Source organism: Mugil cephalus, chromosome 7 (assembly GCF_022458985.1).
Source record: "Mugil cephalus isolate CIBA_MC_2020 chromosome 7, CIBA_Mcephalus_1.1, whole genome shotgun sequence".
Classification (NCBI taxonomy): Eukaryota; Metazoa; Chordata; class Actinopteri; order Mugiliformes; family Mugilidae; genus Mugil; species Mugil cephalus.
The window spans coordinates 2,418,236-2,446,203 of NC_061776.1; the positions used below are offsets into that span (position 1 = coordinate 2,418,236).

The window sequence follows — 27,968 nt, forward strand, 5'->3', positions numbered from 1 at the left end:
TATTTTTTTTTTTTTTTTTTTTTGAATTTATTTATTGAAATACATTCCATAATTGAGGACATTTGCCACATGGTGCTAATAATAAGATTGTTAATTGCCCTTTGGTGCTTAAGGTTACACCCATGAATGTACTGTTATAACAGTAAATAAGTTATTCTCTGTTTATGATTTTGGATTTCAGATAGTCATAAAAGGATTTCCTTATATAAAAAAGGCCTGTCACGGTTAGTAAAGATGTACTGTATCTTGTGTTTACTTCACATTCTTATAGGAAGTGAGTGGAGCCGCTCTCGGCCAATCAGATGCGCGGATAACGCTCCGACTAGTGATGTTCGATACCACCGATTTCCTTTCCGATACGATACTGAGTAAAATTCAGGCTGGTATCGGCGATACCGATACGATACCGATACACCGCGCAACTACACTTAATGTGTCTGGTAAATCTTAAAAAGAGCAAATCATATATTCATAAAGAATAAAAGACATCAGAGAAATGTATTTATTTATTTTAAACTCTGAAGTATATTGTACATAAGGCACTCATTTAAATACTTGGAAATTCCAAATTTCAACCTTGGAGTGTTATTGTAGGGCATATAGAAGACATTTTTACTTTACTTACATTTTTCTTTTCTTTTCTTTTAAAGAATAAGTCAAGATTAATGAATTTACAATAAATGTTTCTGTTCCCTTTTGTGGTAAACACATGTAAACATGTAATTAGAGCATTAGTTTATAAGAGCTGATTGTCAGTATTATCACTTTGTAGACCACACTAGACCCCGATTAGACCCGAGAATGTTTCCTGATCTTCTATTGATTGGCTGAATGAAAACCACATGCCTCTAAACCTTAGCGAGAAGAACAGGGGTGCAATTTAAAATGTGTGCCGAAGTTAACAAATATGGTTCCTTGCCCCATAAAGGGTTGACCTGGGGTGTTTCATATGGTTTGTTGTGTTGCCACAACTCATTAGTTTTGTTACTTTCCACTGTGTTCATGTTAATGATACACATTACCTCAAACGAGAAAACTATCAAAAGTATCGATATTTTCTACTAATTTTACTACATTTTATAATCTTAGCAATTTAATTATAATATAATTAAAATATTAAAATAAAATATAATACTTTTTAATTCCAAACCGTATATACAGAATATCCTCATATTTCTATTTCCTCTATATATTTTGCGGTTATTTTTTTATATATATATTTTGCATATTCTTTCAAAATTTATGTCGTTTTTATATATGTATATTGTCTAAATCTGCGCCAATATGAACAAGGAAATATCTTATTTATCTTATTTCCTATTTTAATTTGAGAATCGATTTTAGAGCATGAAGCTGTGGTATCGGAGGCATCGATGTTTCAGTATCGATCCGCACATCACTAGCTCCGACAACAAACAAAAGATCGAGGCTAGCCGAGCTCATTATACTTTGGCGATACGTTTAGTAGTTATTTGCGGCTAACGCTGACCTGCTCCCCTGTCTTTTACCTACTTTCCTCCTACCCTGTGCGGCTGATAACAACCCCCTCTCCAGTGTCTCGGTCTGTGGCTTCTTTGTGCCAGCGAATGTCCTTTTCTGGCCGAGCTAAACGCGTTAGCCGAGGCTAGGCTAACCAGCTCTGGCTAACTAACCTCTTTAAAAACTCGACACTGACTGACACAAGTGGCGCTGGCTTGTTGCTGACAAGCCGTTTATTTCACTAAAACCCGTGTCGTAGCCATGTCCGGACAGTCGTCTGGCTGTGGGTTTCTGATGTCGGTGGTCGTCCACGGAGACTCGGCTCTGAACGAGCAGGAAAAGGAGCTCAACCAGCGGCTCCGGAGGCTCTATCCGGCCGTCAACGAGAACGAGACCCCGCTACCTCGATCCTGGAGCCCGAAGGACAAGTTCAGCTACATCGGACTTTCCCAGAACAACCTCCGCGTTCACTATAAAGGTACGACACGGCGGCACTCTCGGGGGTTTTTGCACTTTTTTGTTGTTGTCCGAGTTTGCTAACGCGAACTTAGCCCGAAGCCAGCTGCTAAAAACAAAGTAGGCTCGGCTGGTGGCTTCATCCACAACGAGACAAGAGGACATCTTGCAACCCGACCAGCTGGCGAGGTGTAACCACAGCCAAAGCTGACCCAGTGGCTCGTTAGCTTCAGGGCTACGATGTTAACCAGTTTGCCAGGTTCTCCACTGGAAACGTCGCATATGTAACGAAAGGCAGATGGGTCCTTTTTTTTTATTTGAGGCAATTACATGTAATGGGTGGTTGGGCTAAAAAAAAAAAATGTGTGTCACAGCGTTGTTCCGTTCAAGCCAAAATGGATTAGGGCTAGACAAGGCTTCTGCTAGGCTAATGTAGCATTATTAGGTAATTAAATGACAGGCAGGGGCTGATGTTAAATGTAGGAGGTAAGATAAGAGGTTTTGTTTGTCACATGCACAGTTACAGTGCATTGCACGGTGAAATATATTATTGTACCTGCAGCCAGTAGTATACCACACAATATAAATGTATATGTAGGTATAGATGTATATATAAAAATATAAACTTAAAAGGGGGCTAGCTCATATATGCATGGATTTACAGGCTTAAGCTTCCAGTGAATAAGTGGCTACTGATGACAGTGCTGGTAGAGGTAGCTCTTTCAGTGTTTAATACAGGGGGGGTCAAACTCATTTTAGGTTTTTATTGGGGGGGCAGACACTCACATTCAGCCCAACTTCACCTCAAGAGGGTCCAACCAGTAACATAACAGAATAAAGACCTATAAGTCATGATTTTCCATTTGTTTTAGTGCAAATTAACATTTAATAAACTATCCTTTAAAAAAGTTACGTTTCTTAATAAAGAGAAGTGCTGCTGTTCCACTCCAAAAAAACTAAGCAGTTATTCTCATTGAAAAAATGACAGTCTTCTATGTTATTTTTTGCACATTTTTCAGATTAGACCCTCTGAGGGGGCACATTTGTATGTTTGACACCTGTGGTTCAATATCAAGTGTCTCGTCTGACATTCAGGTTGAACTAGTCGCTTTGCTAAGCTATCAAGAGAGGTGTTTTTGGTGCAGGCCTACAAGAAAAAAAAACAGGCTACTGTAAAAAGGAGAGAAAAACAAGAAGAAGAAGAAGAAGGTGTAACTGTGCTTCCTGGGTGTGTTCTACTATTCTGGGTCTGTCTGGCCGTCTGCACACACTCTCTTCCTTGTTGCTTGCAGCTCGAATGTTCTGCCTTGGTGCAACCAAATCACCTGCAATCTTTTGCAGCAGGTACACACGGCTCAGCAGCTTCAGTATTTCACTGCTACAGTTCTCACATTTTGGTGCTCACCGGGTGGAATCTGAATTGCATCAACAAAAATAAGCTGAACCTAGAAAACATATGATTTTGTAAGGGATAATCTTAATGCTTTGAATTGATATATATATATTTTAATTTATTTAAAACACCTTTCTCATATCCTTCCATTTTTAAGTACCTCTCGTGCCCAAACAGCAATACCTGCCACACATTTGAAAACACAGTGATAAGGATTAGGCCTAAAATGATTGCTCTGTTAATTGGCCACTGTTTTGATGATCCCATTTTCAAGGCAGAATGCTATGGTTTGAGTTGCTGGTTGTCTCAGTCTTCTTGGGGAAGGAACTGATTAAATCGGCCCTGGATGCGTCCCTACGAACAGCGAAGCCACTTAGCTTAGCATTAGCTATAACTTGACACTGACTGACACAAGTGGTTCTGGCTAATTGCTGGCATTTTAGTTAAAACTCGTGTCGTAGACATGTCTGGGCAGTTGTTTGACCCTGATGAAGCAGTATGAAACCATCCAAAAACAATGTTTAGTCTATTATTTAGCAACTGTTTTGATAGCAAGTTGATGATGTTTGAATCAAAAATTCCAGGAATAAATAAGTTTGTTCCATAATTTATAAATATTTTTCTTTTATCCGCGTCATCTCTGGGAAAATATGTCTAAATTAGATCAGATTTTGCAGCTTTTGTATGATACATTATTCTTTCTAGGTGTATTGCTCATTAAATCAACTGACTGGTCTAAGCATCTGGTCCAGTTCGGTTCTTCAAAGTAACCAGGGAATTTGATGAACTTTTCTGGATTCAGTTGTCCAGTATAATTCTTATGATTCATCATCTAAAACCAGTCCTTCCCATAATGATGGCAAAGCCGTTGTTCTGCAGATTTATTGGAAACACTTAGATAAAGTGGGCTATTTAAGCAAGTCCGGTTCACCTCGACCACTACCCCCACGTATGCAGAACAGGTGATATAATTCACATTTTGGTTATTCCAAGGGAAAGTCAAAGACTCCATTAAATGATAATGGTGGTGTTCAGCTAGGTCTTATTTCTGCAGGTAATTTGTAATCAACAGAATTGACGACTCCTCCTCAGTCAGTCATGTCCTACATCTGTCCACCTGTTATATTGGTCATCCACCAAAAATGCCAAACCCCACAAAACTGAGTTCCAAGAGTGTCTTTGTAAGTTGAATGTCTTTAAATTCGGCAATTGTGTCTGAAATATTAAACAATTAAGGTAGAAAATAAAAAATGGTCTTTTGGTATTTGTTTTTAATACGAGCTCTATGGGTGATATATTAATAAGAATCCTCCTCATCTTCTTATGTTACTCCCATCTGGCAACCATTTTGTTTGAGAACAAATATAAAATGGAGGAGATTGTTTTATTCTATCTACATTCATTCTGTTTCCGTGTTTGAATGGGGTTCCAGGTATTCTGAAGTAATATCATCCCGGTTACTAATTAAACATGCGTGTGAGATGGTCCATTGTGCTCGTGAAGGGCAACTAGAGATGATTTCAACGTCCTGTAAAAAAAGAAATGCGTTTCATTTGATTGTTTGTCCAATATGGCCGTTGATTGTAAATGAATCTCCAGGCCTGACATGACATGTTTGTGTAAACATCTTAAAAACTCATCTCATATTTGTGGTGTAAAATCAAAACGACATTCAGACTCAACTCGGTCGTACATGACACAACATACAGCTGTGTAAACAGATATATGACCCCTAAAGATGCTGCAGCACCTTGAGCTAATGTTAGCATAGCCTCCCAGCTAGAAGCAGCTCTTCTTGTTTCCTGGTCTGTCGGGTACAAAACGTAACCTTTTTGGAGATGTTGGGCGATGTCCCTGTCGGCCTTCGTTGCTGGTTGTTCCTTAAAGTCGGTTTGGTGAGTTCATGCCTTAAAGGGATAATCACACTCAGCGGCATCAGGTTCTCAAGGATGTTGAAAGAAACTTAATTGTCATTTTATGTTTTAGATCTCTCACCTGAACAAGTATTGCATCATTCACTAGTGGCCTCAAGGTGAATTTTTATTCGTAGTTTGTAAGTTGTGTATTCTTCCTGTGCAGTGGCCCCACCTTTCTTCTGATTAAATTTGACTTATCTGCACTATTTACTTAATATGGCTTTGTTTCAGTGTAAGGAAAACACGGGTGGGGTATGGTAACTGTTCCTTTGTGGTAAAATACTTGCACTCTGAAATCTCCTCATGCAGCATATCTGGCTTTGAAGATTGATCCCCTCCAAAGCCACTCATGCTAATAAATCTGCATACAACCCTTAACCGTGTTTGGATTTTAGATGAAATAGCAGCGGTCACCAGACTCCTTAATCATTTCATGATGATCGAATAATCCATCATTGTGACTAATAACCACACCTTTCTTGTTTCACCCCAAACTCAAGGTCATGGCAAAACTCCTAAAGATGCGGCGTCTGTACGGGCCACCCACCCCATCCCAGCCGCCTGCGGGGTCTACTACTTTGAGGTGAAGATCATCAGTAAAGGCCGAGATGGGTAAGAACACAGAGGGAAGCAAGACATTCCCCCAAAAATACACATTACTTTCAGCAACATTGGTTGCTTGGATCAGTTAGCTGTAACAGTTTATCCAACGGATGCTAATGGAAATTGGTTTCACTGGTTTCTGGTTCTTACAGAAACAAGTCAAACAAGTTTTTGATGGGTTTTCACCCACTGAATTTCCTATTTCAGCCTCAACTTCCCACCAGTCAGATGAGCCGAGAAACATCTTCTCAAAACTCTTTGAGTTTATCCAACACATTGGTCTAAAGTAAAATGTTTTGATACCTGAAATATCGGTCAATCCGAACAGTTTCACTGATCCATTGACTTTCATTTGTGCCGAAACACGTATGCATTTTATTCCGCTCCTGTGACATGTATGTTCAGTGTTACTGTAAAACTTAATTTGTGTAAACATCAGTTAGCATTAGTATGCTACATGTTGACATTATAACAAGTTAAATATTTGTCCTTTAATTTTTACATGCTACATCATTTGCATTTGCCAACCCATTGTATGGAAATTCCTAACATGAGCATGCTAACTGTGCACATTAGCACCCACTAGCATTCAAATTGTTGCACAGTACAGATTTGAATACTAACATGTCAACATGTAAAGGGCACATTTGGTCTGTAGTAAACTAACAAACGTGATCGTTAGAAGGCCACCAGCAAAGGTTCACTTTGAATCGCATTAATCATGTAAAAGTCCACTAAACGCACAACCCCAAAAGCTTCTAACGCAGGACGAAGTACTACAAAGAGGCTGAAAGTGTAAAGTCCAAACAACTGACTCGCCTAATCTGGGTTTACATGTCCTGTAACCTTGCTACCTTGCTACTAAGTGGATGGATAGTTTATTTTAATATAAATCTTGTACTGATATTTGCGGTGCCAAGAAGATGAATCCTGATCCTTCCAGTTATCATAACATCAAGGCCCACTGTTCTAGGGGAAGTGAATAACACTGATTATCTGGTTACAATGGCTCCTACTGGTAGATGAGATTTATGAGGCAGCAAGTGAACATTTTGTCCTCAAAGTTGAAGTTTAAAGGAGGAAAAATGGACAAATGGATTAGTGGAGCGACTCTGACAAAGGTTAAATTGTGATGTTTAGACGACGGCAGCAGAGCATCTTCTGGTGTTCCTGGTCTGCAGTGGTTAGTAGCTTTCAGAAGTGGTCCAAGGAAGCATCCAGCTACTAAAAAATAAAAAAAAAGTTCATGCTGGCTGACTGGCTCTTTGGATTACATAGGGAACATATAGGACCAAGGTTCAATGAACACCCCCGTGCTGTTGCCACAGGGTTGTACTTGGTCTGACACAATGCTGAGGTTGTACCATCCACATAATTGCAAGGACCCAGGTTTACCAGTCGAACGTTGCATCATCTTGAGGTCGTCCATTACTTATTTACTTCACCGGTTTGTGGTTTTATAGTTGAGGCTGAGTTGGACTTAGACTTCGATAGACTTCAGTGATCCACAAGGGGAAATAATTGGTCACAGTAGCTTTGTTTCACATTTTTACAAAATAAAATAAAAATACAAATAAAGCACAGGGACTATGTTGGGACACAGCAGTGTTGATCCTACTTTGCAGGGATAAAAGACACTCCTCAGTTTCAAATAGTTTAAAGCACCGGAGGCAGCAGTCAGAATAAAAGCGTCTTGATTTACAACGTACTGGAAATGGTCCAAATTCAAGTGCGCTTGATTTAATACATCGCTAACCCTTGATTTCAGACGTTCCGATTATTGAGTAGCCACTGGTTCCTGTAAACAACAAAATACAAGTTTGATGCATTAAATGCCACTGTTAACTCAGTCGTTTAACAACATTAGACTTGGATAAACTTTAAAGATCCACAAGGCTTAGTTGTTATAAAAAGGTGAGCTGTTCTACAGCTGAATAGAGTACGGTTTAGACAGTGTCCTGTAAGGATTAATAAAGTATTCTGATTGTGTGATTAAAAAAGGATTCATTATGGGAGTGTGCCTTTTGTCCTCAGCTGTGCCGAAGTTAAAGCTGTTTCCTGCTCGGAGACGAGGACGAGGAAAAAACTAGGTTGTTTCAAAACGTTTCTAACACGTAGTCTGAAACTAACAAGTCTGAAATTTGATAATCCCAATTTAAGGCTTTAAAAAGTGTTACCAGCATGTTTTCCATTGCAGGTCTTAAATTACATTTAGTCAAGTCTTAAACTGTAGTATGACCCCCTCTGGTCCCGGCCTGTTATGTTTCGAAAGTAATTCTGGGTCTCTGACCCTCCATATACTTTCTATATATATATATTTCTCTTGTTCAAACCTGTAGAAACCCTGTTCTGACCTTGTGGATTAAGAACAAATACTCTGACTAATCAGAAAATCATTTTTTTAATCAGACTAAAGAAGGTTACCCCCCAGCTATCTGGATAAAACACGGCCACAACCTCATCTCTTTGTGTTAAATGTGAGCAGAATGAAAACAAGAACAATGGCGGTGGTGTAATTTATGTGACGGCTGAATCAGAAACAGAGCCGTTTACCATGTTAAGCCCATTCCAGTATTTTCCTGGGCTGTGAAGTGGGGCCGACACCACCTCCCCAAAAAAAAAACGAAACAAAGGGCTTTGTTCACATTTGCAAATATAAAGTCACTTGGAGACAAGAACGTGTCCCTAACCTCTCGTGTCTCTGTCCTACAGGTACATGGGTATCGGCCTCTCAGCTCAGGGAGTAAACATGAACAGACTCCCCGGTAAGTTGTAAAAAATTTCATTCTCTTAGTGGGTTTCATTTTGCCAGAGGACTCCCATTAGAAAATCAACAAATAGTAGAATACTTGGTTCTTGTTAGTCCGTCTTTGCCACGAAGACGTCACCCCCTGAGCTCCGCTGAGGTTATCAGGCCAAACAGGAGCCCTGACCCCCCCTTCGCTGGTTTGAGAACTGGACCCACCCAAGGAGCTCGTGTCCCTTCACGCTAAGATAACAGGAGGCCCCGAGCAAGCGGCCGTGTCCCAGCTGATGGACAGATGCTAATGAAAATGTGCTAATAGTGAAGGACTGAGGCCAGACTGCTGCAGAGTTGTGTTGCTGTCTCTGAGTGATGAATGTGGCCGTGTCAGGATTAACTCTGCTGCTGAGCAGTAACTCAGGGGATCCTGCCACTCGCTTCCCAACGTTAAAACAACCCTGAGGCCATTGGTGCTGCAGTAGAGGCTGCGTCGAGTCTCCTCTCACTAGTAAAACAAAGATTAGACAATAACCCCCCCTCCTCAAGAAAATTTCCTTGCTTTTAAATGCACGCACATAAAAAACTAAAGAACAGTCTTTGCAAGTCACACAGCACTGTGCAAAAGTTTTAGGCAGGTGTGGGCGGAAAAATACTGCTCAAAAATATAAATGATGATTATTATGTTTATTTTTGTATGTACAAAGTGCAAAGTGATGGAACAAAAGAAAAGTCACATCAATACTTGGTGTTACCTTCAAACCAGCATCACTTACACACAGTCAGGGATTTTGTGAGATCGCAGTTTATTCTGTTCAGTTTATTAAGAACTATCTTCAGCCTAAAGAACAGCAACTTACCGGCCGAGTTCCTTCAAAAACTGTGTGCAGGTAGAAGAACTGATGGTGTCTGGAAGGCGAAGGGTGGATTTGATTTAAATTTCCCTTCTTTTCATTCACTGCATTTTGTTAAAACGTTTGCACAGTAAAAATGAAATGCTTAACTCGAACAACCAAAGAAACCATCTAAAATCTTTCTGATAAAACTCAGTGACTCCCAATGTTCTTTGCATTGAGCTGCTACAAATCTCATCTGTCTGCATGTGAGAATCACCAAAACACCAAACTTCCACATCTGTAGAAAAACGACATAGCCTTTCAGATTGTGGATTGTAGATGTTCCTAACTTGAAACTATAAAAAGCCATTAATTTCTGTTTATACAGTGTATAACAGTGTTTATACAGACAGTAACAACCATTATGTTTGAGGAAATGGATCCACCTTCTAGTTTTGTGTCCACGTTTCTGTCCTGCCCCTAGTGGATTTCTGCTGTTATTGTCATTGTGAACATATTGTTCAGACACTTTCTCACTTTGCTGCTCCTCCTCCTCCTCTTCCTCAGGTTGGGACAAACACTCATATGGTTACCACGGAGACGACGGCCACTCCTTTTGCTCGTCCGGCACCGGCCAACCGTACGGACCTACGTTTACAACAGGCGACGTGATTGGCTGCTGCGTTAACCTCATCAACAACACCTGCTTCTACACAAAAAATGGTCACAGCCTAGGTAAAAACCAAATACATGGCAGACGAGGAGTCTGCTGACATGCTGTCGGGATTTCACTATATATCCAGTATATAGGGAAAAAGAAACCTCTTCTATCCTCACATAGAGCCTGTCCTAATGGTATTTGTTTCCGTTACGATATTAATTTGTAATATACCAGCATCATACCGGTATATTTGATTACACAGAGCTGGGAACGCTGCACCACGAGACACTGTTTCTGACCGGACCATTTTCAATATAGCGCTACTAAACACACATGGTGCCACTGCGTCACAGGTCTTTGCCAATGAATAATCAGTTACTTCTTGACCAACTTTTCACCACACACACAAAAAAAAGATATTGTGGGCAGAAGACTTCCAGGCTGGTATCGCTAGTAGAATCTAAAGTGCAATTGAAGTTCAAACCAAATTTCCACCACAGACGATCGATGGAAAGGTTGATCTGGCCTCTGAGCTACGTAGCAGGTACTTAAGGTACAATCAGTATTACACAGACTAGAATGGTGTATATGGTCCTGTATATTTCCCTGCTTTAGGATGTCAGGTAAAGAACCCTGTATCTCCTTGTTGTTGAAAGGTTCCAGAAACCTGAACGTGAATTTCTCCTTAAAACTTTTCCCGTCTGCAACAGCCGACAGAAGCCAAACTTTGGCCTCCTAGTTTATGTGTTTATTCCATTTAAATAAAAACGGAGAACTTGTTTCCTTAAAGCTGTTTGCATAAAGCAATCACTCGGGCAACTTGAAAACTCCATGTGTGATCATAGACTGAGGCTAACAGCTTCACAGCTTCACAGCAGCCAGCTACTTAGAACCTTTTGCTATTGTAGGGAACGTTGTCGCTTTGCTATGCAACAATGGGAGAACATTTCACAGTAAAGTGAATTTACATACTTGATGATGCCTAAGAGTTTGTTAAAAAACATGTTGCTTCTATTTTACCTCCTTCACAATAAACCGTTCTGCTGGTTTGCCAGAAAAGCAGCAGCTGCAGGTGAGGTTTTATAAGGATGACACCTGAAACTACAAACAGGGGAGTTAAGCTCGACTCCAAAGCACAAGTTTAGGAAGAAGCTGCAAAGAACTGAAAGCAGACTTAAAAGCAGGCCTCTTTCTCTCAAGTCTGCAGCACAGATGTAGACGGGAGAGTACGAGGTAGACGTGGGTCAGCTCTGCAAGCATCAAGCAGTTCATGTTTGAACATATTTAAACTGCCATGTCTGTAAAGTCAGGAGCAGTGTGACCAGCTACTGTAATTACGGGAGAGTATTAGGGTCGCCCATGAGAAAACAATTAGATTAGCAAGATTTGTTTTTATTCATCATTTTGAGGAAAAAAGTCAAAATGCAATTGGAGCAAAAAGTCGACTTTTTTTCTTGAAATTACAACTTTTTTTTGTCAAAGTGCATGATGAAATAAAATTAATCCTCCCAGTTTTGATAATTGTAGCCTGCACGCAACATGTCTGTCCTCATTCACAAAAAACTGAAATTGGGGACATTTTTGGGGACAGGTCTTCCAAAACGGAGACTGTCCCCAGAAATCGAGGACGTCTGGTCACCCTAAAAATAAAAAAAGAATAACATAAAAAAAGCACAGGTCTTCTTGTTCTGCCGCTTCATTTTTCAGACCTCACAGTGACGCAGTGGCTCCATGTGTGTTTAGCAGCGCTACATTGAAAATGGTCCGGTCAGAAACAGTGTCCCATGGTGCAACGTTCCCAGCTCTGTGTAATGAAATAGACCGGTATGATGCTGGTATATTACAAATTAATATCATAACAGAAAAAAATACCGGTGAACCACGCAGCCCTAGGTAGACGTAAGATTTACAAACATAACTTTTATAAAGTGGATAGAGAGATGTTATTTGTTGTACTGCACAAAGATGAAGCTGACCATATAACCTCAGCACATGTAAACACTGACTGAGGTACGGAATTAGAAAGCCTGTCTAATTATTCACACTGACACTCTGCCTCTTTCTGTCTGCAGGTATTGCCTTCACAGATCTACCAGTAAGTATTCACATTTTGTTCACTACTCTTGTTGTACAGGAACAGGTTTAGTTTCCATAATTAATCAGGACTTTAGGACAGAAATGTTTCATTTTCTTCAGCCTGTCCTTCCTAGTCTAAATGTTTACATCGTGCAAAATGGATTTGGAGGCTGGAAAATTTCTTTGAGGGGTTATTTTCAACACACAGTGATAGTTATACGTTGTACTTTATTTGTCTGTCCCCTCTGTTCTGGTTTCTTTGACTATATCCACTGATAAATTATATATGTTGGAATTTTCAACTGGAACGTGCCCCTGAAGTCAGATTTTCTACTCAGAAAGTCGTAGACTCCTCACTAACCAAGACGTTACCAAGATGGCCGCCCCGTGTCTAAACAGTAGTTAGAAGCTCCTGTAATATTCTGTTTATTAGCTCTTCTGATTAGTTCTTGTTGCATTAAATCGGTCGTACAGACAGTATTTTTCCACGTGCATATGTTGAAATGCTGTCATGTTTTTCTTGCGTTATGGGGGAACTACAAGCCCGTCGCGCGCTAACAACGGCTAAAAACAATAGCCTGCTAAAACCAAAACAGAGCCATCGTGGCAAACTGTTATTAATAGTGTATTTTTTTCTACATTTACATTAAACAATTAAAACTTCTGAATATTTTTTTATGAATTTCTTCACTGTAAATAATTCTAGTTAAAATACTCATGAGTCGGTTCAAAATATCTGTTCCATTTACAATTTGTGTAACTTAAATACCCTAGTTTAATGCTGTTGTAATATTATTATTATTACTATTAGTAACGTCAAGAATTTTTTAAAAATTCAACTGCACTCGAAACTGGAAATATTGAACAAGTCTCGACCAAGTTATATTCGGACAAGAGTTCTCATGGACGCGGCCATCTTGTTTTCTGATTTCTGTAACTGTAACGCCGATAACTCAGATGTGACATCATTCTCAGTTCCAAATTCTGCCCTCCAAACTAAATGCATCGCACCATTTGCCACCCTTTTTTTTTTCCTTTTGCCCCCTAGTGGCCAAGAAGATGTACTGACCACACTAAAAAAAAAAATAATCAGAAAATCTTGTTTGTGTGGTCTGAACAAGATGTTCCAAGACACTGATCTGTCCTGGACCAGTGCACTCGTCTGTTTTGTCACACTGGACATGGATTCCAGTCACATTCAGGAGTGTGTTTAGCTGCGTTGTTGTCGTGTTGTCGTTAATTTGCAAGTTTTTCTCCCCACTCCTTCTTGCTCTCCTGGTAGCAAATGAAAACCGGGGCCGGCTGGTTTTGAGGGAGGAGAAAATAAGAGTCTTAGCCACAACAATAATCCATTGAGCAGCATAACAGACTTGGCCGTGAGCCAGACATTCATGTTCCTCCAGAGTTGTGCAGTGAAGTGCGTCACCTCGGCACAGCTGACCTTTGTAGTTATTGGACCATGACAAAGACAACTCTCACAGACACACACCCAGCCTTGTGCTACTGCTCTAACGGGGACTTAAATAAACTATTTTACCCTGAATTATCATCACCCTTTATTTTAAGACTAGTCCGACTAACGCTGTGTCATATCTCACAGAGATCACTTTCAGCACAACATGGACACAGTAGTGAATGTCTCTTGTCAGTCACCATCGTCTCAGATCAAATCAAAGCTGTGTTTAGATTGGTCGGGATGGTAGAACAATATGAAGCGTACGAAGCGTCCGTATCTCACGTTTATGTTTATTATGTTTATGTTTATCTCCTCCTTCCCGTCTGCGCCGATGTCATCATGGACAAAAAAAAAAAAAAAAAAACGCCACCAGGAACAAGACATTAACAAATAAATAGTCCATTATCATGTCAACAACGTGGACTGTAGCGCAGCTGAAAGGAAACTAAAACTGTAGAAGATGAATTAGAGTGACTCTGCAGGAAAGCTTGTACTTGACATATGGAAACTTTTTAAAAACTTAACGCAGTTATTTTTTGATTCAGTTGGATTTGAGTTCAAATTTATTGAATGACTGGTTAGAGCAAAGTAGTGTCAGGAGTAGAAAAAGAGACAAAGAAAGGAATAGTTATATATATTCAGAATAGAATAGAATAGAATGGCCTTTATTTTTTTTATTATACAGTGTGGAATGAGATTGGAGATCCTCTACTTTTCAGTGCTGATACAAATTAGTGCAAAAAGACGTTATTTACCAGAGATTTACAGGGTTAAAATATTAAATACCAAAAAAATATTGAAAATACACAAAGCAGCAGTGGTAAGAAATGTTAGAAACAGATGATTAAAGTGATCAAACCACACCTGTCGTGTGAAAGTAATTAAGCTTTAAAAAAAAGAAATTCTATAATTATTATATTATTATAATTTTTATGTAACTGGACTTTGATGATCATATGAAAACATCAAACCAACAACCAAGTGCTCTGTTTTTTCACATTCAAAACTACCGTTACTGCCAGCGTGCCGCCACCTTTCCAACTAGTTGAATCAAATTTTAAGGGGTAGTTGCAGACGAACACTTAATTCCTGAATGTTTACACTTTCCTGTTTTTTTTTTTTCCTGTCACTATTTCCTGTTTTGATTAATTGTCCAGATTACATTCCAAACTCTGGTTCGGCCCATCTCCTTTATTCCCAAACTCTCTTATCTGTCTCCGCTGCAGCCAAACTTGTACCCGACCGTGGGCCTTCAAACTCCAGGGGAGGTGGTCGACGCCAACTTCGGCCAGCACCCGTTTGTGTTCGACATCGAGGACTACATGCGAGAGTGGAGGACAAAGATTCAAGCCCAGATCGACCGCTTCCCGATCGGAGAGCGCGAGGGCGAGTGGCAGTCCATGATCCAGAAGTAAGAGGATTTGAAAACTGAATTACTCCTGCTTAAACCTGTAGGATGCATGTTCGCTGTGGAGCAACAGGGTTCAGACGAGAGTTCAAGCAAGTTTGGAGTTGACTGACAAACTAAAGACGCATCAGTCTTTCTTTGTGTCTGCAGACTTTTCATCTTGGTGCGTTGATCTCTTTAGTGCACATTGAAGAACTAGACTGAGCAGCTTTTTAAGGTGTTGGTTTTGCACCAGTTGCACATCTTTCTGTTTAATGTGGATGTGAGTGATCAGGTAACCATAGCAGCATGTGTGCTCATCGTTGCTGTGAGTGCAGGGAGTTTCCACTGATTGGTCAAACATTGGTCAAATGTATTGTATGGTGACTCAAATCTGCTGTTCCCTTATTCTCCTTCATGAACATTGGGGATGTACAAGTCAAATTAATGTGTCATAACAACAACAAACACACATTTCTCATCCAATCCACAGGTGAGAACTAAGAAGTGTTGCCTCAGTCGTCTTGAAAAAGTAATTCAGTTACTTATTACTCATTTAAAAAGTAACTTACTTCACTAATTTCTTGATTTTAAAAGTAACTAAATGAGATTATGTTACTTCAGCAGCTGCCGCCTCAACATAAAAATGACGACTGGTTTTGCCAATTCATTCTTTACTGGAAGAGCAAATTTAACAAGGGTTGAGGAAAAAATAGCGATATGGCAATATATCGCGATACTTTTTCTTCCTATGCAATATCCATTTTGCATTTTCTTTTATCGATTTTGAAAGAAAAAGGTCACGTTTTGGGCCGAAATTGGAAATGGATCATTTGGATTAGTGTTGTTCTCTGACTCCATTTGTCCATTGAATTATCACTGATGTCATCTGATGTACTTATGTACAACTTGTATTTTAAGCTGCATTTAAAATTTCTCTGTAGAATTGCAATATCATAGTATCACAATAATGTATCTTATGGTGACTCAAGTATCGTGATACGTATTATATCGTGAAGTCGTTGCCAAAATGCTGTTTTTAACAGGTGTAACTTAACTATTTCCTTAAAAATAAACAAACATGTTTTTATATAAAAAGGCAGCATTTCCTCTACAACATATTGTCCAACCAACTTCTTCAACTCTCCCCCACTTACTGGTTTTAGACCAAAGTCCAGCTTTTGTTGTTTGTCGTGCTACAGCTCCGAACCTTTCTTTAAATTTGATGTTGTGTTTTTGAAGCTAGACAGGACTTTGTCACCAGCACATAGTGTAAAGCATATTACACATAACTGGTAACACTAACTTGACAGTTTCAGAATTGGTTGCTGCATCTATAAAATGTGCATCTTTAACAAAAGAGACTCATCTAGTTCTTCCAGAGCACATGCTAACATCTTCTGGTTGCACCTGCAGGATGCACCTCCGGTTATAAGAGTAGGGTTAGTGTTAAAGTCTTGTAGGTGTAGGTGTCCAGTGCAAAGTCTGGGCCAGTTTTTATTTTATGGTGATAAAAAAAAGCTTATACCATTATCCTTCAAATGTACAGACTTCACAATCAGCATTAGAGATGGAACTTATGCAAAGATGTAGTTTCATCAAGGTTTGAGGGGTCAGGGTTAATTTTCTCTTGGCGATCACATGGAGAGTCCTACTATTATTAATTATTAATTAATTTATCATCATCTTTTCTGTTCTTTAGCTCTGCAGTCATGGTGCAAACGAAAGTTAAAATGTGACCATTGGCAAAGTGACTGCCAGAGCATCTTCCACCATGGTTGGTTCTACTCTTATTTTTAGACAAGTTAATTTTTAAGTAAATTTTTATGAAAGGCCTGAGCCACATGTAGAGTCTGCACACGACTTTGTTCAGCTTTATATGTACGACCAAGTGATACACAGAATAAAAAAATTAGTCACCAGCTAATTAACTGATGAGCTATGTGTCTAATGATATGATGACTCTGTGTTTATGCTTCTTAGATCATTTGTAAAAAAAAACTCAGTGTCGACACAAACTGAACTGAATTGAGGATGCTTTTAAAACCTGCGTTCTCACCATCTTCCAACCCCGACCACAGTCAGAGTCAGTGCACCATTTACTGCTTATCTACCGGTCTGTTTATAGCACATAATAACTCACACTTAAAGTCCAAGGCTTTAAGTTTCTACAGGACATTAATCTTTTGTTCATCTCCGCCGACGTAAAACGTAACGATAATGTTACCGTCGCAGCTCTGAATGATATGTTTGAGATACATTTCTACTCATTTTCACCTGAATGTTCATTGGACTTCTCAATGAGTAGAGGAGGTGCTGGATGCTGTGATTGTCGGGAAATTACTGCTGACACGAAGAAGAATCCAGACCCAGATGGTCCACATCCCCATCAAAGAGCTGCAGCCGTGATCCAGAAGTGAAAACTGTGGCTCTCTGCTTCTTTTCATGCCGTGCCCTGACGGGATTAGCCCTGTGCTGCTGTGACTGCTTGTCCTGAATGGATTTAATCTCCATTTGATAGGGATTTCAGTTGAGGGTGGCGTGGAATGAAGTCGCCATTATCCGGAAAAGTCGCCTCACGGCCTGTGATGAAAACGGGAAGTTTTTAAATTCCCGTCAGAGCGCCGCATGGGAAGCAGTGTCGTCGTCGTAGAGCGAGTGTGATATGATGAGTCGGCAGAGTCAGAGGCTCTCATTGCTTATTGTGTTGGCATGGAGGTTGATTTATAGCACAGAAAGCATAAGATTCATCCACTGCTGCATTAGCAGAACCAGTCATGGGGTTCAGTCACTAAATACATCAATTATATTCTGAACATAACATCATAATGATATTTAAACATCTAGGGATGAAGAAACTATTTCAGACTTCAAACATTCAGATTTATTTATTGTACACCTAATTAGGATTTATGTTATTTACTAGTTTGTGGCACTAATTCTATGTGAATACTTTAATTCTAGTGGCTTTTTTTTGTGGCTTGTGTTACTGACCTGATAAAAGTTGCTTCCACCCAATTAAGGAGCTGCAACAAAGCCAAATGATGTGCGGGAGCAAAATGGATGCATCTGCTCCAAAGAGTCGTCCATTACACTTTTTCACAAAATAAAAGCTATGTTCCTGAAACTTAGATGAAGTTTGTACGTGTTCCCGTAGAAAGGTGTTTTGTAAATGAACTGTAACTCTCATAAAATCTCGTCTCACGATATCCCATAATTCTCTTAAATTCTCATCACGTGAGACTTCGCTTTGATTAAGATGGACTTCAGATGAACTGAACTGAAAAGCCAGAAAAGTATTTCCATTTCATGAAAGCGTTTTACTGATATTTCAGAGGTTCCTCGAAATATAAGTGTTTCCAGTTTTTTATTGCGATGTTTGAGTTTTGTGCGTTTCTAGTGGGAATGGAAACGCAAGTGAGGCCTTAGCTTTGACCAACCGACAATCTCTGTCATCTGGCTGTTTTGAGGTCTGAGAGATGGTCGACCTTCTCTGTTGAGATGCTCTCACATAGCTACTCTTCTATAGTGGGTGGTTGGTTCACTTTGTTTGAGGTATTTAAAGTTGAAGTTTGTCAACCTGATGATGTTGACAAGTTGTTGCAGCCTCAGAAGAACACACATGCACACACACATTAAACACTTGTCTTATGGCTTTGGTCTAAATCTGTTTTTGTAGTAATTATATTCTACTCACAAAGTGCACTGTTGAGATTTATGAACGTATGAATGAAGTGATAACTGTGAACATATGAGGCGTCAGATGACGACATTAGGAAACGACCATGGTTTGCAAATCTACTGGTTCAGCTCTGCCCTTCTGCTTTTACTGTGACTGATGTGTTTTCCCTGCACGCTGTCAGGTTTACATCAAATTAAAGCCGTCAAGATAATTTGCTTCTTTATGCATCTCAAGCATTAACCAGTCTGAGTGTAATTTTGGAGGAAATGTATATAAATGAGACCCTTTTGTTGACGTTTCAAACTGTTAATTAATCCATTCAGTAGCTGTGGTCGTATCAGATTGTCCTCAACAGCAGACTGAGCTTTTTTCAAGATCCCAGGCTTGATAAACTAAAATTGACTTTGAGCTGGAATTTGGAGAAGATTTGGGTATGATCGCGATAAGTCTGTGTAGGACAGTTTTTATTCATCCTGGACAGAAGAAGACTGGTTAAATGTTACTGCAGACGATGTTTGATTTGCTGATAAAGTAGCTTCGGTTGATTTAACTAAACCGTAAATTAAAATGAGATCCTCATAAACACTACCGGTCAAAAGTTTTAAAACACTCCAGTATTTAGGTCTTTTTATTTTTTTATTTTATTGAAATGTTTGCAGTTTAATCCCTCATTTTACTTTGAAATGAAAGCATAGACCGAATCAATAAATAACACAAAATCTATTCTAAACTTTGGACTGTGACATTTCTTTCTTCCTAAAATGGAAATCAAATATTTTTCAGAGAGAACTTCCCAATTTTGTTGCAGAAGTTTTGAGAAATGGGTGTTGCTCTGAGGGAGCTTTGATGTCCACTTCATCAGAAACCAGATCCATGGGGTTAAAGTCTAGAGACTGGGCCACGGTCTGCTCCATGTTTTCAAGCTTCCCATCTGGTTTTTATCCTGAGGTAGTTCTGCTATAGCCTGGACTGAAGCTTTGGGTCATTATGTTGCTGAAACTAATCGGACGTGTCGTCGTGAAGCCGTCGCCTTTAGCCGTTTCCAGATGAAGAGATGTGTACTGCTCTGTATTGTTTCCCCGGTTGCTGCGTCTAATCTCTGGGTGTGTTTTGTTTGTTCTCCTCTTGTCAGGATGGTGGCTTCTTACCTGGTGCACCACAGCTATTGTGCCACAGCCGAAGCCTTCGCCAAATCCACCGACCAGGCTGTGCACGAGGAGCTGGCCTCCATTAAAAACCGACAGAGTGAGTGATGCCGCGTCTCTAAACGATTGGTGCACTGAGAAAGCATTTGATCTTGATCTCATGTGTGGACGTGGTCTGGGACACATGTGACCTCATTCCTTTGGTTAGAGAAAACAACAGTGGGTCAGATTAAAGACCACCTACACAACAGGGAAGATTACACTGTGTGGTTAATCATTGATGTGATCGTGTTGTTGTATAAGGAGACACGTGGAGTTCAGTATGTGTTTATTTACCTCTTTATTGTTGGAGGTTACTCCTCTAGGGTTCAGTTCTAATCTTTGTCTCTAAAATAAAGACCTACACGTGTGAGAGTCTTTCCATCTTGTTCCTAAATCTGGATCATGTCTCCAACGCAACAACCACGTGTCCCTGGTTCTGGTCCAGTGGTAGGTAGAGATCCATTAGAGGCAGCAGCTGATACAATATTCTACTGACCACATGGTGGTGCTGCTGCTGATTTACACACAGACTGAGATCAGATCTCCAGTTCTGGGAAAGGACGAATTAATGGAGACACATTTTAATTAATGGAAACCAGGTGTGAACACTTAAACCTGATCAGAAATCCAAGGAAGTCCATATTGTCTTTAATTAGCTGGATTGATTCGACTGATGACTTATTCCATCAAATCCTACGTAAATTCATTAACTGTCCTTTAAAATAAATCAGAACCATAGAAGAAGAATATCTTCCTTGCAAGCTAAGAATTGATCTTTTTTATGTTGTACTAACAAATTAAAACATGAGTTAATGATGTTATTATTTGTGGTAACCAGAGATCCAGAAGCTGGTGTTGTCGGGCAGAATGGGCGAAGCCATCGAGACCACCCAGCAGCTCTACCCCAACCTCCTGGAGAGGAACCCAGACCTCCTCTTCATGCTCAAGTGAGACCCCAGCGACACGCCACTCTTTCTGCTCCCATTTAATAATCGAAAGTCGCTCAGTGTTGTTTTCCTCCCCTCCTCCTCCCCCTTTCCCTTCTTGTCCCTCAGGGTGAGACAGTTCATAGAGATGGTGAACGGGACGGACAGTGAGGTGAGGTGTCTGGGAGGTCGTAGCCCAAAGTCTCAGGACAGTTACCCCGGCTCCCCCCGGCCTTTCAGCAGCCCCAGCCACAAAGCCAGCAGCTCCCAGTCCTACCTCTCAGGTACAGTCCAGCTGTGCTCAGTTTAAAAACATTCGATGGTGACTGCTACCCTTTTCCAGTTTCTTTATCCACACGAATATTTGTTATTTTGTCCCAGGTTTTTGGATTCTTTGCGTCTTTCTGTTAGTTCCTCAAAACATATTTTTTTCTCATGACTCATGCTTTACTATAAAAGACTGAAATAACCTCTTAACTGACCAGCTCTGAGCTCAGAGGCTGAGCTGAGGACAAATGGTCATGACGGATGCATTATTTTCTTGTTAGCTCACAGCTAACATCATTACACTCAGTGTAGTGTGTGTGTTGGGGATGAGTCAAAACGCACATCACGCAGCCCAGTGGTCTTTTTGCTCTTTAGCCACACAAACATGCCTCTCATACACTACTAGATGTTTTTATGTGCAATGTAATTATTGTGACTGGATCTTCTGGTATGTTTAGCTTAAGAGGACTTCAGTCAATTAGAAGTTTCTCTGTGTTAAAGAAAATTAAAGTTAACAAATGTCGGCCAGTGTCTCTGGGCTGTGGCAGTGCGTGACTCCATCTAGCTCCCAGCTAGTATGAGTGGAGCTGAGGCTAAAGACGCCTAGCGACCTATAATAACACTCACCTGAATTAATCAGGTGACTCCTTTAAAAATTCTCACTGTACAGTTATTAATCATAAAAATAGAAATAAGTTCTTAAGGACAAAACTGTTTTTGTTCCAGGCAATAAACATGCATTTCTGCCCCAAGCATATGTGGATGGACTCACTTTTTATGGAGCCAGCTCCTAGTGGCCATTTGAGGAACTTTTGACATTTCCCTTTTCAGCCCTGTTGTTGTTTGTACGTCCATGACATCTGTCATTTAAAGTGTTCATTGCTCTCTTCTAGGGTTCGACAGCAACTGCTGTAACGGCGTGACGTCTAATAAGAGCCACAGCTCCTCCCCTCACAGTCATAAGCCCTGCCCCCCAGGCACTGGCTCCACCCCCCCAGCATCTGACATAAGTCTCAATGGGAGTCGCAGCCAGCAGCCAGTAACCAGGTACTACAAACTCTTTTCTTAACAGGCATTGATTTACCACACACATTCAGATTCACTGTTGCTAGTTAGTGAAAGGACATGTCTTCTAGTTGGATCGGTTACTTTATGGAACTGATGGACTTCCCTGTTAACTTGCTGATGGTATCTCGTTTTACTCTCGTCTTCCCACAGTAACGACGTGGATATGGAGGTTGACCACTTCACCAATGGAGTGACAGAGTCGTCCTCCAATGGTTTCCTCAACGGCACCTCCAAACACGCCACGGAGCCCGACGACTGCGACGCAGACATGGGTGGGTGGAGTGCATGGAAATGTCAGATACGCTGCAAATGATGTGCTGCATTTTAGTATATTTCTACATTTAAAAAATAAATAAATAAATAAAAATGTGCCCACTTTGCAGAGGTGGAGTCGGCTCAGTCTAAGAGGCAGCTGTGTGGCGGGAGCCAGGCGGCCATCGAGAGAATGATCCATTTCGGCAGGGAGCTCCAGAGCATGAGCGAACACCTCCGCCGCGAGTGTGGCAAGAACTCAGCCAACAAGAAGATGCTCAAGGTAACGCAGAATCATAATTCAAATCAAAAACCAACTAGGCTTCAAATCACAGCTGCATTGTTTGACTGAATGACTTAACCCTCATGCAACCTCTTTATTTTGGCTCTCTTAGTGCATATGGCACAATTTTGTATAACAAAGTCTATCTCTACACAAATTGTAAACTTAGCAGACAAAAATGTGCATGTTCAAAAACTAAGCAAATTAAGATTTGTTTCTGATTTCTTCTGCATAAATTTCTTAGTAGTAAATTAAACAGATTCCAAAACACATGTTGTTGGGAGTTGCTACAAAAAACATTTAAAAATGTAACATTTGAGTCACATTTTAACTCGGACCTTTTATTTGCTATGTATTTTTAATTTCTCCAAGGTATTTGGGTTTATTGGGACCTAAGAAGTATAAAACTAAGCATCATCTTTGACCAGGAAGTAGTTTTTTGAAAAAAATAAATAACACAAAATATAAAACCGTTTATTTTAATAGCAGAACATGGCTGTGCTAAGACAGATTTGCACACAATGAAGTCCCATTGGGTTGGTTTTAACAGCAATTACTGTATTGACTCTCTCTAACCACTAGATGGCAGACATAAGTGTCCACTTATGAGGACAACGGGTCTAAATGAAGCAGAATAAGCTGCCACAGGCCTAAAACTTAATGTCCCTGTGTGAGGACGACGGAGGTTATGAAAGAAACTGAAGCCGAGAGACAATTTGGAACCGCATGTAAAGTCAATCATATCAGCAGCTGTAGACTGAGGGAGCACGAGTAGATTTGCCGTAACGTGGTCGGTGTCTGTTGTTTGTCTCCTGCTCCAGGACGCGTTCAGCCTGCTGGCCTACTCGGACCCCTGGAACAGCCCAGTGGGATACCAGCTGGACGCCATTCAGAGAGAGCCGGTCTGCTCCACACTCAACAGTGCAATATTAGGTAGGTCAAGAATAGTCAGTATCACATAGCTCTGACCGTCTCTAGGTGACGAAATCATATATGTGACTCATCAGGTGTCTAGTGAGTCTATGATGGAGAGCAGCAGGTGCCAAGTTTCTTAACCTCTCCAATTTTAGATTATATAGAACTTCCTTAATCCATCTGTGACGGGACGAAGTGGACTAATCTCGTGATCCTGAGTCCACGGCAAGATGCCCGATGAGAGGATGGAGGAAATGGCATTTTTTGAAAATAAACACATAAATAAATAAATGGCTGCAAGGATTTTACGACGCTCGCATCAAAGATCGATTTGAGACGGAGGCTATTTCTCTTTTCCATTCACCGTTTTTTTGTTCACCAAAGCCGACCTCTATCTCTTACACTTAGATATTTATTATCACACAGGAAAAGATGTTTGAATCCCTTGTGCCAAGATCTGAGAAAAAACACATTTAGAAGCCCAGTCCAGCTGGAAAAACGACCAGCAGGCTAGCAGTCAGCTAGCAGCTAGCAACCAACCAAGCAAGAAGACTACAGCTATTTAGCCTAGCCAACAACAGTAGGCCCAGGTAATCCCGTCCCCCAGTGGGAGAATGCCAGCATTTCAACCACCCTGACAATAGTGGGTGGGGGGGTTCAGTAAGGAGTAAAGCTTATAGAAGTCCAGTCCACCAGTCTAGCTGAAACTAGATAAAAGCTATGGCAAAAACGAGGGTAAATTTGCATCTATGTTCAGACACTTTCTGGTAAGAGTCTAGTTCGAAGCCTTACCGACGCCTTAGTCTTTTTATGGCACCAGTCTTGACATTTGTGTTCTCCTTTTTCTTTTCAGAGACTCACAACCTGCCCAAGCAGCCCCCCCTGGCCCAGGCCGTGGGTCAGGCCGCCCAGTGCCTCGCCATCATGGCACGAACTGGCAGCGGCTCCTGCGCCTTCGCCTCTGTGGACGATTACCTGCACTAGCCCCATGTACACACACACACCAGACACACACACATGCACACACTGTTTCTCTGAAGGCTTGTCCAGCAATGTCCTCCTCCACCTCCTCCACCTCCGTACTCCTACTAGCTGAGGAGACGTCCCCCTGCACAGTAGAAACTTAACTACGTCACCCGCCTGTTGTTCCGCTTTTACCGATCGACACGAAAACACCACCGAGGATCTGGAGTCATTTCTGGGCAGATCTTCAGAGCACCAACACGCACCGAGGACATTTAGAACATGCAAAACACGCACCACATCCCTTTCCATCGTAAATATGAAATTACACCTCCGTCTTGGGTTGCCCCACTCCCCCCTCCGGGTCCTCAGAGGTCTTTGTCTGTCTGACAGCGGAGAACGGCAGCCGACTTCAAAATACTCGGAGAGCTTGAACTCGTGTGGACTCGCCACATACACCCAGCCCCCCTTTACCTTTACCTGGGGTTGTGTGTGTGTGTGTGGGGTGGGGGTGGTGGGGGGGGCGTCAAAAAAACAGGATGGAAAAACTGGCAAGAAAAAAACAAAACCCTGGTGAAACATAAGGAAAAAAAATAACAACAACAACAACAAAAAAAGCAAACTGACGAGTGGCCGCGCCGTTTAACGTGGTCCCTGTAAACCTGGCGCACACACACATGTACACACACACACGCAAAAACGAAGGCTGACGCTGAAAACAGGATTTTAAAATCTAAAATCTCCACCGCGCCAATGCAAGGCTTAGTTATGGACAGCCTGCACCCACCTCCGCCCCCCTTCCCCCCAAAACCTTCCCCCTCCCTGCACCGACCACCCGGCCCACCCGGCGCCACTGACGTCAGGACATCGGTGGAGGTGCGAGACGCATGTGGACTCGGGGGACTCTGAAGAAGAAGAAGAAGAAGAAGCCAGAGAGAATCTACAGTCTCGACTCCCAGTTTTTAATCTTTCGTTTAGTTTTTGTTTTTCTCGGGGCGAAGAGCGTGGGAGGGACCGGGGAGGCGTGGTTACCTGGCTCTTGTTTTGTTTTTAGTTTTTCCAGGTTCATAAGACACGGCGCCGACGAGGATTATTCTAATTATTATTATTCTAATTATCATTATATGAATTATTGTTACTTGCATTACACAGTATATTTGTTTAGCGCCAGCAAGAGAAAGTTCCACCAGTTTATTATAATAAAGGTCCCGATTCCACCGATTACCAGTGATGAGCGTGTGTACATGTTAACGTTTATATATGAATTTAACAAAAAGGAGTTATATCAATAGAGTGAGATATTTAGTTATCAAATGAAAAAAAAAAAAACACCAATCCTTTAATGCTTTGTACCGACACCAGTGACCCCTGAAGAGCCTGAACAAGGTTTTATGTTTAACTCCCGGGTTCCTACGCAGGTGAAAACCTGACAAATTTGATCATAAGTTCTTCAAGAGCATTTAGATCTTTACTTTTCACGTGTCGCGGCACCTGCCTTGAAGGTTTCTGCCCTTGCTCCAGCCTGGCTGAATACACTGGGGGGGAGATCTTCCGGACGAAGTCTGGAGCCGGTGAAAAGCCTGTATAGGAACCCTACGATGATCCCCTGACTGCGTTTTTATTTGTTCCCCTGGTGCCCAGATACACCGCTGCACAGCAGGTTTGATGCAAACGTTGTTGACCTTTGTTTTCGTATCGATGTCTATGCTAATCTCTAACCCACAAAGAACTCAGGAGCCAAAACGTCCCTTTGTTCATCCTCCTCGGTGTAGAATGGGAAGGTCCGCTCCACGTCGTGACCTTGTGCCTCAGTTAAAGGTGGACTTTTCACACTCGAACCCACTCCAGAGAAAGTTCAGAGTTGAACTGAAGTTTTACTTTCACCTTTGTCGTGATTTTCTACCTTTCTCGTTGACCTATTCGCCCCCCGATGGTGGAAGCTACCGTGCAAGGTGCTCCCCCTCCATTGGGAGCAACTTTGGGTTCATTGGCTGGAGATTGGACCGCTAGTTGGTGAAAACCTCACTCTACGACCTGTAAGTCTCTTTCCTGTGTTGCCATTACTTGAAATTATTAAAAACTGGAGCCAGTCGTCTTTAGCTTGGACAGACTTGGACGCTGTTGTCCCGTGGAACTCCTGTTACGAGACATTTCCTGCCTTTTCAAAGTAATCCACCTGGCATCTCTTAATCTGAGCAAGTCCTTCCCATTGTCAAACGCCTATAAGGGGAAGCCATTAAGCTAGGTCTTGCTAGTTAGCCTAGCTTCCTGCACTTCCTGTCTAGTGTCCAGCTGTGGTTAGTCAAATGTGATGTCATTAAAAACAGCGTACCGAACATTTGCAGCAAAGCAAATGGGAGGGAGTTAGCTTAGCTTAAACCAGAAAACGGTACCAAAGAGATTTTTAATGAGGAGTCCCTGGACCAGTGGTACCAACAGGTGGTTTACCCCTCATCTAACCTGGGATGAAGCACTGATTTAAATTTCAGTTTGACTTTTTATTTCCTTCTCAAGTAACTTTCCCTAAACCATAAACCAGCTGAGATGCTTCAGTAAACCTGGACTAATTAGGATTTCTGGAGCTACTGGAATGGCGCTCGGGTATGAAAAGTCCTCAGGTCCACCTGTCTTCAACTATTTATGTCGACCCATCAGCCCTCAGAGGACGGCCTCCTCTGTTTCAGTTTGCTCCCAGATCCTCCTTTGGCCTCTTGCGTAGTGCGTGAATCATCCAGTATTGTCAGCTGCACTGTGGCTACCACGTTTGAACCAAATACTTTAGCAAGATGACGTCACAGCCGTGTGTTTTTAGGACCGTTTGTTTGTTTGTGTTGTCCACTCGCAGAGAAACCGTCGAGGCTTTCGTCACGAGATCCATCTTTTCCTCTCGTTTTCCTCCGGGGTGAGGGGGGGTGGGGTGGGATGGGATGGGAGGGGGGTGTCAGGAGGTGATGCTTCTCCTCACGGTGGAACCGAGCTTTTCTGTACCTTGGGTTTGTTTCTTTTACTTTTTGCGGATTGCAAGCGGTCATGGCATCGTTTTAGAAAACTTCTTAGACAAAGTGTCTGTTGTCTCTTTCTGAGTAAGGTCTGAAACCTATGCATGCAATAGTAAAGTGGTGGTAAGATCAAGTTAGATGTCTGTTACTTTCTTTTTGTTTGTTTTTGTTTTTTTTGGTTTGTTTCTCCTTCTTTTAGCCAGTTCACGGTGTATAAGGAAGATGTCAACCAGTAAGTTGTCCACTGCTGACTCTGTGTCCGTTTGGAGAAAAAAAAAAATGTGCAATTTGTGTGAGGGTGAAAAAGATTTATATTAAAAATGACAAATGATGATGACGAGCGCTTGTGTGGATGCTGCATGACGCCTGGAGCTCAAGTCCTGCTTTCTGCTGAATTTGTAGAGTTCAGTTTAATCCCAGATG

At 41.3% G+C, this 27,968-nt stretch overlaps 1 protein-coding gene across 1 annotated transcript; it reads left to right on the forward strand.

Annotated features, from left to right (window-relative positions):
- Positions 1-1,369: 1,369 nt before the first annotated feature.
- Positions 1,370-27,879, forward strand: ranbp9 (RAN binding protein 9). The gene is made up of 14 exons (XM_047589869.1): positions 1,370-1,957; positions 5,745-5,856; positions 8,560-8,612; positions 9,991-10,158; positions 12,157-12,179; positions 14,843-15,027; positions 19,818-19,930; positions 20,711-20,819; positions 20,928-21,082; positions 21,959-22,112; positions 22,284-22,405; positions 22,517-22,668; positions 23,490-23,601; positions 24,437-27,879. Exons 1-14 carry the CDS (start codon positions 1,741-1,743, stop codon positions 24,565-24,567), a joined length of 1,806 nt encoding a protein of 601 aa, XP_047445825.1. The 5' UTR covers positions 1,370-1,740; the 3' UTR covers positions 24,568-27,879.
- Positions 27,880-27,968: the final 89 nt, after the last annotated feature.